At 40.8% G+C, this 15,429-nt stretch overlaps 1 protein-coding gene across 2 annotated transcripts in view; it reads right to left on the bottom strand.

The window, feature by feature from the left end:
* Window positions 1-2,131: 2,131 nt before the first annotated feature.
* The window catches only part of prkar2aa (protein kinase, cAMP-dependent, regulatory, type II, alpha A), an 89,413-nt gene continuing 76,115 nt past the window's right edge, over window positions 2,132-15,429 (bottom strand). For both annotated transcript variants that reach the window (XM_034696082.1, XM_034696083.1), the window contains exons 6-11: window positions 11,474-11,615; window positions 10,356-10,457; window positions 9,912-9,986; window positions 9,741-9,806; window positions 8,045-8,183; window positions 2,132-3,685 (exon numbers count right to left, since the gene is read on the bottom strand). In XM_034696082.1, coding sequence (XP_034551973.1) covers window positions 3,561-3,685; window positions 8,045-8,183; window positions 9,741-9,806; window positions 9,912-9,986; window positions 10,356-10,457; window positions 11,474-11,615 — 649 coding nt within the window. In that variant the 3' untranslated portion in view covers window positions 2,132-3,560. The remainder of the gene's footprint in view (window positions 3,686-8,044; window positions 8,184-9,740; window positions 9,807-9,911; window positions 9,987-10,355; window positions 10,458-11,473; window positions 11,616-15,429) is intronic.

Below are 15,429 nucleotides of genomic sequence, written 5' to 3'. Positions count from 1 at the left end.
TCTAATCCAAAGTGTGGGTCGGGACACAAATGGAGGGCTGTGAGATGTCTTCATGAATGTTTTTTTTCTAAAAATAGTACATTTTACCCATTGTAGTAAATAATATGGACAAAAATAGTAGCTAAACTTGAAATAAAACCTTGAAAATAGAAAATGTAATGAGTTTTCTGCCTTTCTTTGTTTCCAGATGACTCCTAAGTTTAGAGTTAGTGAACAGTTCATTATTAAAAGCATCAGAAGCAGCAGGTTCATTCATAACAGCACAGGAAACACAGACACATGCTCATATAGGTAGGGTCATTTTCTACAGACCAGCTAAATGAAGCCACATTAAATCACTGTGAGGGACAGTGGGGGTCGTGAGTCTTTGGCACCTATATTTTGGGGGTCGGGGGCTGAAAAGTTTGGGAACTCCTGTTCTAATCTATAAGTGCATCTTAGGTCTACTTCCCTCGTACCTCCTCACCTACATTGCCCAAAAGAACTCAGGAACTCATAATCTTCAATCTCAGGATCTTTTATTACTATGTGTTCTGAGGGTCAGGACTGAACTTGGAAAAAAGGCCTTCAGGTTTTCTGCTCCCTCGACCTGGAGCGCCTTACAACAGGATCTGAAACTTTGTGGTCTGATAGCTTTGAATGCTTTAAAGCGCTCCTTAAATGACTTGGAGGCTGATGGATCTGTCTGCAGATGTTTTCTTTAAATGTCACTCATGCTGTTTTTTCTGGAGGTATTTGTTGTGTAGCTGTTGTGTGCTTCTGCTATTTGTGTTTATGTGTAACTCTGTAACTGTGCTGCTGCCTATCTTGGCCAGGGCTCTCTTGGAAAAGATATTTTTAATCTCAGTGAGAATTTCCTGGTTAAATAAAGGTGATGAATAAATAAATTAAAGGTGACATATCACGCTTTTTTCATCAATATATATTGGTCTAAGAGGTCCCCAAAACATGTCTTTAAAGTTTATGCTCAAAAAAACACTTTGAAATCAGATTTTGGCATGCCTGAAAAGTCCTCTTCTTCAGTCCTCCTCAGAACACTCTGTTTTCTCTCTGACCACGCCCCCTCAGGAAGTGGATGTGCCTCGGCTCTCCAGCACGTTGATCTAATGTTTACATGTTGGCTGAATATACACGGCTGCTCATAGATCACGTTACTTCAACCCTCTGAATCTGATCCAGAATCTGATCCTGACGGAGAGGCGCCTGAAGCAGGACCTTTCTGAAGGATTGGTCACAGATTTAGTGTTTCTCGTTGTTTTATTTATCAGTATGTTGACGTGTGTCTTGGTACACAGCTACGACATGTAGCTATGTGGCTATGCTAACTAGTGCTAGCACTTATCCATGATAAATAAAAATCATCCACTAGATCTTCAAATCTGCAGACGTGGGGAGTAAAACCGACCTCTGCCAGAAAGGCAGCAGGACCTTTTATGAAGGATTGGTCACAGATTCTGTTTCTTGTTGTTTATTTGTCAGTATGTCGACGTGTGTCTTGGTACACAGCTACAGCTACAGCTACAGCTATGAACATGTAGCTATGTAGCTATGCTAACTAGCGCTAGCACTTATCAATGACAAATAAAAATCATCCACTAGATCTTCAAATCTGCAGACGTGGGGAGTAAAACCGACCTTTGTGTTTATTAAGACAGCCTACAACTAGCATGCCTCCCTCCTAAGCTCCTTGTTAGCACACATTTGTGCAGGTAATGAAAAACGGAGGAGGGGTTGAGTTGTATTTTATACAGTCTATGGGCTGAACAAGCTCTGAGCTCTGACTCCGTGACAGACCGGATATTGTTGTTACGTAACAAAAACACAGAAGTCTGAAACGGCTGGTTTCACACACATTTACAGAAAGGTGGAGAAATCAGAACAGGGGCAGAATGGATTTTTTTCATTCTCGGGGGGTTTGTAGACATGCCAAGGAAACATATTTCAGGTAAAGAACCATTAAAAAGTCAATTTTGCATGATATGTCACCTTTAAAATATATGTGAGCATTAGCAGTGTTGATCTCTTCCACTCCTTTTATGACGTGCTCAGGAGGATAGTCTTTATTACACTTTTACCACATCATCCACAAATTAAACTGTAAATTATGTTAGTTTGACAAATCAAACAAAGATGAAGTTTTTAACAAAATGTTTGCTTTATTTTTTTCATTTTTTTATCCAGGACAACTCATTCAAGGATAATCAAGGAGAAATAAGCACTACTGTTTTCATTAGAATGTTTTTTTCTGTTTTTACATTTTGTCAAAGATGGATGGTGATTTTTATCAGAATTGGTCAAAGTAAAACGAAACAAAACAAAAAAAAGAAATGAATATATAATAACAATACATTAATAATTAATTCAATACAATGAAGTGTGGCGTCAAAGACAGAATAACAATGTCCCAGAAAACGTAGGGTTGTTATTGTTTTCACTGCTTCTTCTGCGGTACTGCAATAATCACCAGCACTAACTCAACTCAATCAACAACAGTAGAGGAAGGAAGGGAGCGCGCCCACAAAGATCTGCACCCCGGCCTCCCCAAGAGGAAACACTTTTTTTATTTAAATAATATTTTATCAAAGCTTCTGTTTTTTCTTCATAAAACGTTTCTAAAACTTATCTTCTTTAAACTTCTTCTTTTTTTTTTTTTTGCATTTTTGATTTTTTTTTCTTTTTGAGAGATTCTTAAAGTTTTGTCTCCATTTTACCACAATGTGAATGTTTTTGCAAGAGTGGTAACCTATGTGTTTTTGCGGGTCTGTATGTGTACATCTGTGTGTGTGTGTTTGTGTGTGTGTGTGTGTGTGTGTGTGTGTGTGTGTGTGTGTGTGTGTCCTTTGCTGAAGCTTGTTGGAACAACTCTTGAGTTGTGTAAGTGCTCAGGTGAACGCAGAGCTCTCCCCATGAAGCGTGACAATGTGTGTTTTTAAACGTGTGTATGGAGTGTGTGTGTGTGTGTGTGTGTGTGTGTGTGTGTCTTTCACCTGCGTTGCCTGTATTAAGGTCAATGCAGCAAAGACATTCATACTGTGAGGTTGAAGCTGGCTCAAGCAACAAGGTGTGTGTGGCCTTCAACTAGCTCTGTGTGTGTGTGTGTGTGTGTGTGTGTGTGTGTGTGTGTGTGTGTGTGTGTGTGTGAGAGAGAGTGTGTGTCTGTGCCTCTACAAAGACAGCTTATCAAGGAGTGTGTTGAGCTAGTATGTGCACAAGGGCAGACTAAGGGAAGTGAGTGTGTCTCAGTGCCTACACTGGTGTCGGTGTGTGTGTGTGTGTGTGTGTGTGTGTGTGTGTGTGTGTGTGTGTGTGTGTGTGTGTGTGTGTGTGTGTGAGAGTGGGCATTTATGTACTTAAAGGTAAGCCAAAAGTACAACTTGCATGACCTGTGTAAAGCTTATTATGAGTCTGGAAAGCCACTGCATGATATGAGAGATGGTGTGTGTGTGTGTGTGTGTGTGTGTGTGTGTGTGTGTGTGTGTGTGTGTGTGTGTGTGTGTGTGTGTGTGTGTGTGTGTGTGTGTGTGTGTGTAATAGAAGGCACGGAGGGTGGTGTGGGAGGCTCAGTCTCTCAGGTCCATGCTGGAGCCGAACAGGGCCACCAGCTGCTCCTCATAGTGGGCGATGTTCCTCTTCATGATCTCCTTACAGGAGCCCAGGAGGCGCTCAAAGGCCTGCACGTCTATTACTGCAGAGAGAGGGAGAGAGAGAGAGAGAGGGAGAGAGAGAGAGAGAGACAGAGAGAGAGAGAGAGAGAGAGAGAGAGAGAGAGAGAGAGAGAGTTAGAGTTGTTTCAGTTGTTATTGTCTTTAACACAAAAGTAGTATTCACTCTTCATCCACAGATCCTTCACTTCAGATTGAACAAACAGCCCCTCTATGCTGGTGTTTATGTTTTGTACTGAAGCAAACATAAGTTTGTTGCTGCAACAGTTTGATTTGAGGCAGCATGACGGTGCACAGGGAAAACAAGAGGCATGGTGTGTATTAACTGCATACATCCAACTAACACAGGACTTCCACCAGATCCGTGTCCGGTCTGTCTCCAATGCGACGGAACGCAACAGAGTGGATCCAGTGGGGTTTAACAGCCAAATTCCACCAGATCCGTGTCCGGTCTGTCTCTGATCCGTCACAGCACTGGATCTGATCTGTTTCTATTCTAGTCAATGTGTTAACTTCCACTGGATCTGCTCCGTTGCGGCTGCGTCTCTGATCCGGCAGGTCTGAGCCCTCCGGATCAGATACACAAGACTTCTATTTTTACCGGATGCCGGAGCACGACGCATCAATCTCAACAGAGCAGATGGAGCGGGACAGGAAGTCAGGCAACAAAACAAAATGAAAACATCCTGTTAATTTTCAGAATAAAACACTCTGTGTTATCACCAGATCGTATTTCACTTAACTACAACAACAAACCAAAGTCATGATGAGCGGAGCCAGGCCTGGAGTCAACAGGTCAGAGGTTTTCAGAGGACCAGAAAGACAACATGGATGAGGAGAGGAGGAGGAGGAGAATCCTTGATTCAGTGATTACAGGGGGAAAACCACGGTCACATGACTCCAGCTGTCCGGAGGTCAGAAAACACAACCGATGGGTGTTGACGGACGCGGCGGATCAGAAACGGATCAGACATGGATCTGGTGGAATTTGGCCATCACACTTTCATCTGTGTGGTTCCCCATTCATACAACAGTCGATTTGAATCTGTTACTTCCTCTGCTGCTAAATAATTGTCAGATCACCTTCTATCATAGTACCTTTAAAACAGATTGACAAAGTGAATTACAGTGTAGCATTATGCCTTTAGCAGGCTGTCAAAACAAACTAAAATAAAAAACCCTTCACCAGGATGTTTTGAGATTTAACGTCTCCTCTGCATCAGTCGGTATCATAGAGTGGTTGGTATATTCCCTCACCGCCTCCTCCTGAGCATCAGAGCTGAATTGATCATTTGAATGTGACTGAAGTGTTTTTAATGCAGCCATAAAAACTTAATGTTATTGCTTTGATAAAGTGCTTCTGAGACGTTTGTTGGATACAGGTAGGAAGACAATCTTAAATGTCCCCACAGGGCCCTTTAAGTGCTGTTCATCTCCTCCAGTCACAACATGACAGAGAGAGTGGAACAGACAGCTTCCTCTGCTGAAGCACGCTGAGTGACATTTCTCCAAGCAGCTGCTCAGAACGAGCTGTCGTAAAGTTCATACAACATCAAAATGAAGCCAGAGACTAAAGAAGAAGGTGAGTGTGAAAACTGATGAAGTGTGAATGGGAAAGGGGACTGTGGCTGACATCGACTATGAAGAATGACCCTCATTAACAAACAAACAGAGGCTGTAAAATCAGAGTGATAATAAAAAAAAGGCTTGACCAGATTTCACAACAAACAGCGACGGGGTGAGAGAGAAGCACGGCCTGCTGTTCACAATCCTGTGTTCAGCTTCAAATGTGAAGAGCTGCTCGTCCCCTAAATGAGAGCGCCACTTTCACAACTAAATCACTGCAGAGTGGCGTTCAATCAAGCAGGAGTCCGAGGTGATGACAGGCGAGGTGGAGAGCAAAACATCAATTACAGATGAAATAAAAACTCAAACAGCGCTGGTTGTATCGTGACAAGCTGGTTAGAGGAGAATGAATACCAAAGAGACTGTTTTAAGGTCAAGAGGAATAAATACTGTTTTTAAATTCAGAGAGAGTTGGATACACACTACCAGTCAAAAGTTTGGACACACATGGTTTTTATTTATTTTCAACATTGTAGATTAATACTGAAGACATCAAAACTATGAAATAATCTGGTTTTGCCATAATCTGGATTACAACAGTAGTCAAATAGGGCTATCCATTGTGTACTAACCCTACCTCTGAACAACACAACTGATGGTCTCAAACACATTAAGAAGGCAAGTCATTCTACAAATGAACTCATGACAAGGCTCATGTTCATTAGAAACCATTCCAGGAGACCACTTCATGAAGAAGACTGAGAGAATACCAAGAGTGTGCAAAGCTCTCATGAAGGAAAAAGGGGGCTACTTTACAGAATCTAAAATATAAAACAGATTCTGCTTTGTTTAACACTTTTTTGTTCATTCAATAATTCCATATATGTTCTTTCATAGTTTTGATGTCTTCAGTATTAATCTACAGTGTTTACAATCATTACAATAAATACAAACCCTTGAATGAGAAGGTGTTTCTAAACATTTGACTCATAGTGTATATACCAAAGATGTTTGAATTTATTAAATTATAATCACAATTATCTTTCTAACTCCCTCAGAATAAACAAGCTGAGAGCAACACAGAAGGTAGAGCGGTCATGAAGGAGTTTTATAAATACTATTGGAGCTATTTCAATGGTTTCCTATACTTGATTACTTTAATTAAAATTGTTATTTTATTTAAGGTAAATATAGAATTAAGTTTGCTGCCTCAGGTGTTATTAATATACTTTGTTTCTCATTTTTATAGGTTCATAGTTTTGCACTGGGGGATGTGTATATAGAGGGACAGGTAAGATAGGAGGGCTGGACACCGGGGGAGGTGAATGTTTTTTACCAGGAAACGTGAGAGCACGAGGACACTTTGGTGTTTTATTCAATGAAAAAGGTTTCTTAAAAACAAAGACAGACCTGCCAACAATCCTGATTTAAGCGGGAGTCTACCGCTTTTTAACTTATCCTTCCGCTGTACTCCAGAGTTGTTCTTTCTCCTGATAATCTCCTTATTTCACGTTGATGTCAATCAGATGAGTGTCCCTCAACTTCTATGGCACGTACCCCATCAGATTTTTTAATACCTGAATTAAATTTTTATACTATATTTTAATAGGATCATCTAATCTCCCGTTTTTCAAGAAGTCCTCTACTTGAGCCTTATATTCAAACCCCAAAACCTCCCCCCCTCCTCTCCCTGTAGATGGTTTGATCCAAAAGATGCTGCATGAGATGATTTCTGACAGCAGGTAAACACAGACACAGAGTGACAGGTAGATCTGTGACACCGGTAGCTGAAGTGTTCATTAGACTTTGAATTGTTCTGAGTTCAACAAACTTCTGCACTGTTTGAAGATTTGATCATCCCTCATTAAAGTGGGTCAGCCCTGTTCTTATAGCTAACTTAAGTTGTGACGTGCAATAACGCAGCATCCTCTTTAAAGTTCATCAGGAGAGTTTAGAGCTGTGTGAATCTGATGACAGAGTGCTGACAGTGTCACTATCACAATATCACAGGTGAAGTTATGACATCACTAAACTCTACCTGATAACCTCAGGTAGAGATGCAGAGGAAATCTCTTCCTTCTTTAAATAAAGAGCAGAGAGCAGCAGAGGCTGAGGATGCAGAGGTTACTGTAGGTCAGATCACATTTAGCTGTAGGTAATGAATATGATTTAAAGGACCCAGATAAATGACTTTAAAAAGCACATAGAGATGTAGATTCATGTTACAGAGACTCCTGCATTAAAATAATACTATAATGGTGTTAACATCAAAATATGGTGTCAACACAAACCCCTCTACCTGGAATATGTGTGTGTAACTCCTCACTGCAGTGGCTCACTCTATTCTCACTCTTCAACATGTTGATGAATGTTGTCATATTTGTAAGACATGGATTTTTTAATGTTGTATGTTTTCATTGCTATATTTTACAGCAAACCTTGACATGAAGAGACATCTAAAGTATTGACTTACATATCTGTTTATTAAATGTATTCATCGGCAGTTCAGGGTTATATATGGACGGGTTGCTGGGTATAGGCTGATTTTAACATACTCCATAGAATCTCCCTATTTTTCACAGTCCAATGTTGGCAGGTATGCAAAGATTCTGCATTTTTGGATACACATTTCCAAGTGGTTTGATCATGTGTGCGATCCTCTCTCCCTGTGCCCTGAGGACGGTTTGATTTTGAGGTTTAAACTAAATCCCATTCCTCCACACTGGTGGAAATCCAGTCTTGGAATATTCACATTCAACTTCATCATGTTCCCTTGACACAGACACAGACCATTTAACGAGTTGATCCTTTCTTACCCAAAAGCTTGACACTGCCCACTGCGTAGACTGAGGCGGCCCGGGGCTTGTTAGTGACCAAGGCCAGCTCCCCAAAGTACTGACCCCTGCTACAGCGCGTTATCTCCACCTCCGCATTGTCTGCGTGGTCTGCCTTCGTCTGTAGGGGAGAGAGGAGAGAGATTAGAGGTTAGAAACTACCGAGCGCCTTTTTTCTTCCCCCTCCCCTGGCGAACAGCACTCAGCAACTGAGGAGTCCCTTGAGTTATTCCCTCTGTTGCTGGGCAAAAGCAGGGAACATTTCTCTCCTCTGGTGGTCTTTGCGGGGGAGCGTTGCATGTCATTGTCATCATTTTTTAATTGCCGAAACTATGTAGAGTGGATATCAAATGTCTACACAGCCCTGTTAAAATGCCAGGTTTGGTGATGTAATACAATCAGCTCAAGATAACTTTTTCCACCTTAATGTCACCTATAACATGAACAATTCAACTGATTTAAAAAAAAAAATCTTTTAAGGGGAAGAATAAAAAAATAAAAAATAAAATAATGTGGTTGCATACAGTAAGCGTACACACCCTTTAACTAATAATTGTTTGAAGCACTTTTTGATTTTATCACAGCACTCTGTGTTTTTTGTAGGAGTCTGTTATCATGGCACATCTTGACGTGGTGATATTTGTCCATTCTTCTTTGTAAAAAAGCTCCAAATCCATCAGATAGTGAGGACATCTCCTGTGCACTGCCCTCTTCAGATCATCCCACAGATATTCAACTGAATTCAGGTCTGGACTCTGGCTGGGCCATTCCAAAACCTTAATGTTCTTCTGGTGAAGCCATGCTGTTGTTGATTTGGATGTATGCTTTGGTTTGTTGTCATGTTGAAAGATGAAATTCCTCTTCATCTTCATCTTTCTAACAGAGGTCTGGAGGTTTTGTGTTAAACTGACTGGTGTTTGTAACTGTTCATACTTCCCTCCACCTTGACTAAGGCCCCGGTTCCAGCTGAAGAAAAACAGGCCCAAAGCATGATGCTGCCCCCACCATGCTTCTCTGTGGGTCTGGTGTTCTTTATGTGATGTGCAGTGTTGTTTTTATGACAAACACACCTTTTGGAATTATGGCCAAAAAGTTCAACCTTGGTTTCATCAGACCATAAAACATGTGGTGCTTTTGGGAGACTTCATGTATGTTTTTAAAACATGTATGTTTTTCTTCATAAGAAAAGTCTTCCGTCTTACCCCCCTACCCATAGCTGAAACATATGAAGAATAGGAGAGATGTTGTCACATGTAGTACACAGCCAGTACTTGTCAGAAATCCCTGCAGCTCCTTTAATGTTGCTGTAGGCCTCTTGGAAGCCTCCATGAACAGTTTTCTTCTCTTCTTTTCATCAGTGTTGGAGGGATGTCCAGTTCTTGGTAATGTCACTGTGCCATATTTTCTCCACTTGATGATGACGGTCTTCACTGTGGTCCATGGTATATCTAATGCCTTGGAACATGTTTGTGCCCTTCTCCTGACTGATACCTTTCAACAATGAGATCCCTCTGCTGCTTTGGAAGCTCTCTGTGGACCATGGCTTTTGCTGTAAGATGTAACTGAGGAAATGTGATGAATATCCTCCTAGAACAGCTGATCTTTATTGGGATTAATCAAAGTCACTTCAAATGATGACAGGTGTATAAGACAGGAAAAAATGAGTTGAAGGTCTTACTTTACTCTTCATCATGATCTTGACCTCCCCAGATTCTACAACATAGAAGCAGTCGGCCTTGTCTCCCTGGGGAAAAGAAGAGACAGATGTAAAGGAACATACAGGTGCATGAAATCATAAACATCTCATTAACCCTCCTTTCTTATCGACCGTGTCTCCTCCATATCTTACCTGTGTGATGATGCGGTCACCATCTGAGAACTGCTTGGCTCCTAATACATCCACTATCTTCATCCTCTCGTTTGCCTGGGTGAAGAAGAGGATGATGTACAGGGGAAAAACAGAATCTTATATTTTTTACTTATGCAGGGCATCCGTCACATGATACTTTCTAACTCCAACCCATTTATGTTTTCTACTTTAGCTCTATTTAGACCACATTACACACTGTGCTGTGTACATGCGTAACACAACAAGAACAAAAACCAGGAGGGAGACTGACTCCAGGGAAAAGAAGTTGAAGAATTCAGACTTTGAAAACAAATGTTTCATCATCTTCTTAATATTTCCTTTGTGAGTGTAGAACAGAACTTTCTTGTGCTCTCAGGTTGGTGCATGATGATTCACAGGAGTGGGAGAAAACTACTAAAGCCAGCGAGAGGCCACTGAACTCACCTCCAGTGATTTGAGTAAGGGCACCGACTCTATGAAGCACTCGTACATCCTCCTCTTCTTGGCGTTGTTCTTCACGATGAGTCTACGAAACGTGGCACGGTCCTGTGGACGACACACTCGTGTGAATAGAGTTCTGTGAGAGTGAATCAGTGCTGCTGGTGCTCCTGCACTCCACCACAAGGAGGCGCTGCAGCTGTATAAACCATGTGAGGGGAGCTCAGGCTCCATTCATAGATAACAGGACTCCATTCTTAACATGCTTCATTATTACAGCTGGATGTATGAGGTCTGAGGGACTGAAGTTGCTTGAGGAAGTGGATCTTTTAAAACAGGTGCAGACTGAAAGAGACACATCTGAATCACACAGTGTTTATATTATACATACCGTGTATGTTTTTCAATAACCTGGTGCAATTTTATCTATGCAATAATTTACCTGACTATCTATTCATAAGATAGAAGTGTACATAGTGTGTTTATATCTGTTATATTTGCTTTAATTTATTCTATTCTATTTCATTTAATTTAATTTATATAATTCAATTTAATTTAATTTAATTGTATTCTATTTTATTACATTCTATTCTATTTATTTTATTTTGTCATTTCATTTAATTTCATTTAATTTTACTTACTTTTATTTAATTTTTTTCTATTTTATTTCATTTTATTCTGTTTTATTTATTGTTCAGGTCATTTTTTCATTTAATTTAATTTATTATATTTCATTCTATTCTATTTTATTTATTTTATTATTTCATTTCATTTCATTCTCTTTTATTTAATTTAATTTAATTTTACCTTTATCATTACTATTACTATCATCATCATATTTTTAACTATGTAAGTACACTGTTGTATTCCCCTTCACAAAATAAATTTCCCCCAATGGGGGATCAATAAGGAATATCTCATCTTGTCTCAGACCAAATGCATCGAGCTGACAGAGTGAAACGTTCCTGACTTCAAATCAACCTCCTGGTGACGTTTCAACCTTCTCCAGAGTGTTTCAACCTTCACCCAAAATGAAAAGAGTAAAACATAATGTGTCCAACTCAAAACTACAAACAAGTTAAGCTCTTTAAGTACGCCTCTGTTTTCCAGCGTTGTGTTCTTACCAGCCCCCATAATGACCCTTCCTCGGTGGCGACGATGGTGGCGGCTCGTGGTGTGTTGTACATGAGTGCCAGCTCCCCGAAGCTGCCCTTATTGTTGTACTGACCCACGCAGTTTCCCGATACCACTATGTCGAACACGCCCCTGAGGAGAGAGGAAGCAGGAAAGAGGGAGTTGAAATGATTCTGAATGTATAAAGAATAATAAACAGGGAAGAGGAGACGACTGATTTATTTGACTGAGCCAAACATTAAGAGCAGGCCGGCGTTTTGTTTATTGACCTGCTGACTGGTTTGAATACACATCTAATTGGAGATGATCTGTTGCCTCTGGACAGGACTCGATGTTAGTTTGGCACGCTGGATGAGGAACCAGTGACTGTGTTTGTGTTAGTGTGTGTAACTGTGTGCATGAATCCACTAAAGGTGATCGTTTGAGACGTTTCAGCAGATTCATCCGGGACAACAAAAACACCAGCGTACTTTAACTCATCTGTGAAGAGTGTTTTATATACTATCATGCTTTATGTGTTTGTGATGGGCCGTGATACTTCAGCAGAGCAGCTCAGCCTGCCTCCCTCCCTCCCTCTGTATCAGGATTAAACCTGCAGAAGGTAATTTGCGGCGTTGTTGCTCAGCAGGATTAACTCGTCATTTTGCAGGATAGTCTGTCCTCCCATTGGCTGAGTGGGGGGATAAAACCCTTGTCGTTGGAGGAGCATTAACTTAGTTTGTCTGGATTAGCATGAGGGAGAGGATGATGATCACTACTGTGGCTGCCTACCCGGACACAGACGAGAGAATCCTAAAGAATCAAGATGTTAAGGCTGTGCTCATTGATATGTTTCTCAGAATAAATCTGAATGAGCAAAGAGAGAAGACTTAAGATCTTGTTCCTCCATGAAACAGACCACAAGATTGGATTGGCTGATGAGGATTAGAAATATGAGCATAATGTGATGAGAGCATGATGACTTTCACTGCTTAGAGAACATCAGGGCAGGGCCAGTGTCTGGTGACTTTAACCCTGTTAGGAAAGAAGACACAGCCTCTCTGATTCAACACAAAAACGGGAAATGTGTCTTAGGGGGTTAAACACACTGGGACTTATGAAAATGATGAATGTGAATCTGTGAATGCAAGACTGCACTGAAGAAGATAACAGTTTTTTTTTTATTTTAGAAAAAACTCTCACAATAAAATTAATTAGGCAACTATGATACTAACAACACATTTTTCAAACACCACTCAGCCAAGACAATCACTAAATGTAATCTCTCCCTGATCAGACACCGTTTTCAAACTCCCACAGCTGCAGGAGCTCCCTCATGTTCCTCGTGGCTTTGTGGAAGCAAATCTCCAGCTTCAGTCTGGCCTTTATGTTCCACCTCCACCAAGCCAACGTCAAGTTCAGGCCCAACCTGCAGTTTGTCTCTCAAAGTCAGGTATGTCACCATTTTTGCTCCTCCAGTTAAAAAGTTTAAAAGAAGATTTTTAGATTTTAGAAAAATACTTTATATACAAGATGAAATGAATTAGTTCAACATGTAACATTAAGAAAAGTCTTTCAGAAAATAACTAAGACAATCACTGAACTTCAGCGCTCCCTAAGCAGAGGCAGAAGAAGCAGTAGAACACAAAGAAGAAGAGTGTTGAAAAAGGATGGAAAAGGATGTTAAAATATTGATGTATATCAGACTTTCATTGTGTTGCTTCAGTTATTTCAAACAGAGCAGTCAGCTCTAACGATCCTTTCACATCATGTGTGTTTCCACATCCATCAGGACTCTTCAGGTGAGTGCCTGAGCTGAAGTTCTTTGAAGCAGCTCACACACCAGCTCCATGCTTTGAGGGAACACAGCTCTTCACATACACTACCAGTCCAAAGTTTGAAAACACCTTCTCATTCAAGGGTTTGTATTTATTGTAATGATTGTAAACACCGTAGATTAATACTAAAGACATTAAAACTATGAAAGAACATATATGGAATTATTGAATGAACAAAAAAGTGTTAAACAAAGCAGAATCTGTTTTATATTTTAGATTCTGTAAAGTAGCCCCCTTTTTCCTTCATGACAGCTTTGCACACTCTTGGTATTCTCTCAGTCTGCTTCATGAAGTGGTCTCCTGGAATGGTTTCTAATTAGATTAGATTATGGCAAACCCAGATTATTTCATAGTTTTGATGTCTTCAGTATTAATCTACAATGTTGAAAATAATTAAAATAAATAAAACCATTGAATGAGAAGGTGTGTCCAAACTTTTGACTGGTAGTGTATATCAGACATTCATTGTGTTGCTTCAGTTGTTTCAAATAGTCAAACAGTGAAACACAGCTGTAATGATCCTTTCACATCATGTGTTTCACTCTACAGGTGAGTGTGTGAGCTGTGTTTCTTTGAAGCAGCTCACACACCAGCTCCATGCTTTGAGGGAACACAGCTCCTTGTGCACTTCTCTAATCTGTTTCCTTTCCTGCTTTTCTTTTTCTTCCTGATTATCCCTCCATCTCTCTCTCTCTCTCTCCCTCTGTCTCTCTCTCTCTGTCCGCTCTCACACCGCACCCTGCTGATGACATTAGCTCCCACCTATGCCTTTAAGGGGCCAGGGAAAACCCCGGGATAGTATATGACCAGGCAGGCGTGCTGCTCTGAAAGGTCATCACGTCTCTAGTACAGGCAGCACGCTGAGTTAGAAAGTAGTGTGTGTGCAGATAGAGTGATAACACACAACAAGTGGAACTGTGCTGCTGCGCTGAGCTGATATGAGCTGTGCCAGGAAAGAATCAGGGCGGGGTGAAACAATGACCAGCGAGAAGAAACATACTGGTAGGCCCGTTCTCACTTTGGAAGCACAGGAATAAAAAACAGTATCAAGTTCTTCTTCTACACTTTCTTATCACTTGGCTGGTAGTCACGGTGTTAACATGGGTGTAGCTGGTGAACAAAGAAAGGTCTGTGTGTTGAAGTGCAGTACAGTCTCAGGGGGTTTCACGCTTATACACAGTTTTATCCACCACTTAAAGAATAAATGAACATTTTAAACCTTCATGTTTCAGCTTTTTACACTACGAGCACCTGACAGTGTTGTTGTAGGAGCTAACACGACCGCCTGCAGCTCCCTTCATAATAATAGTTCTCCTGTGAAGAGTGTTATTCATTCCACGCAGCGAGGACGAGACACGTTCCGTGTTCCTGCTATATGCTGCTCTGTACGCCAGAACAGGCAACTCAACCGGTCCTATGAAGGCTGCGTGTGTACACAGCAACAGTTTACAATATGACAGGAAACTCACTCAGCCCTCCTGTGCACTGTGTGCATGCATGATATGTGTCCATGATAATTATACAGTATACAGCAGAGTAAACACAAGGCCCACGGTGCAGAATGGCTGCAGGGTCGTAAATCTTTACAACTTTTAGAGGTCAGCAACGAGCACCTTGTTATGCAAACTACCTGTAGAGGAAAAAAACACACAATAAATGTTCGACTGACATTTTACCCTGTATAGGACACTTTTCTATTTGCTTCAGGGATCTCTTATAGTGTAGAGCTGAATTCCACGTTCTGTATCTTTATTGCAACAACACTTTTTTTAAAGTTAGATTTTTTACACCTCTATTCAGAGAGAAGAGAACAGTGGGCAGAGAAGGAACCTGGGAGAGAGTGAGGGAATGACAGGCTGGAATCGATCCCTGGCAGCCCGCTTATAGGGATGGGCAATGATTTTCCAAAATTTGAATATTCGTTCACTTTGTAAAAATCGAAGACTTAATTTGTCACTAACACACACCGGGGGTAAAAATCATCAATGAAGATGAGACAGATGCATGGAGGTGAGGAGAGCTGGTTGATAAAGCACACCTGCTGCAGGTAGCAAGCCAACACTGCTAACACTCAGATAATAACTCAGCCTGTCACAGGAATTCATAACTTTAATCTTTAAAGATGCACA

This window comes from Notolabrus celidotus, chromosome 11 (genome assembly GCF_009762535.1).
Source record: "Notolabrus celidotus isolate fNotCel1 chromosome 11, fNotCel1.pri, whole genome shotgun sequence".
Taxonomy (NCBI): Eukaryota; Metazoa; Chordata; class Actinopteri; order Labriformes; family Labridae; genus Notolabrus; species Notolabrus celidotus.
The sequence above is the reverse complement of the archived record's forward strand: the minus strand, read 5'-3'. Positions and strand labels throughout refer to the sequence as shown.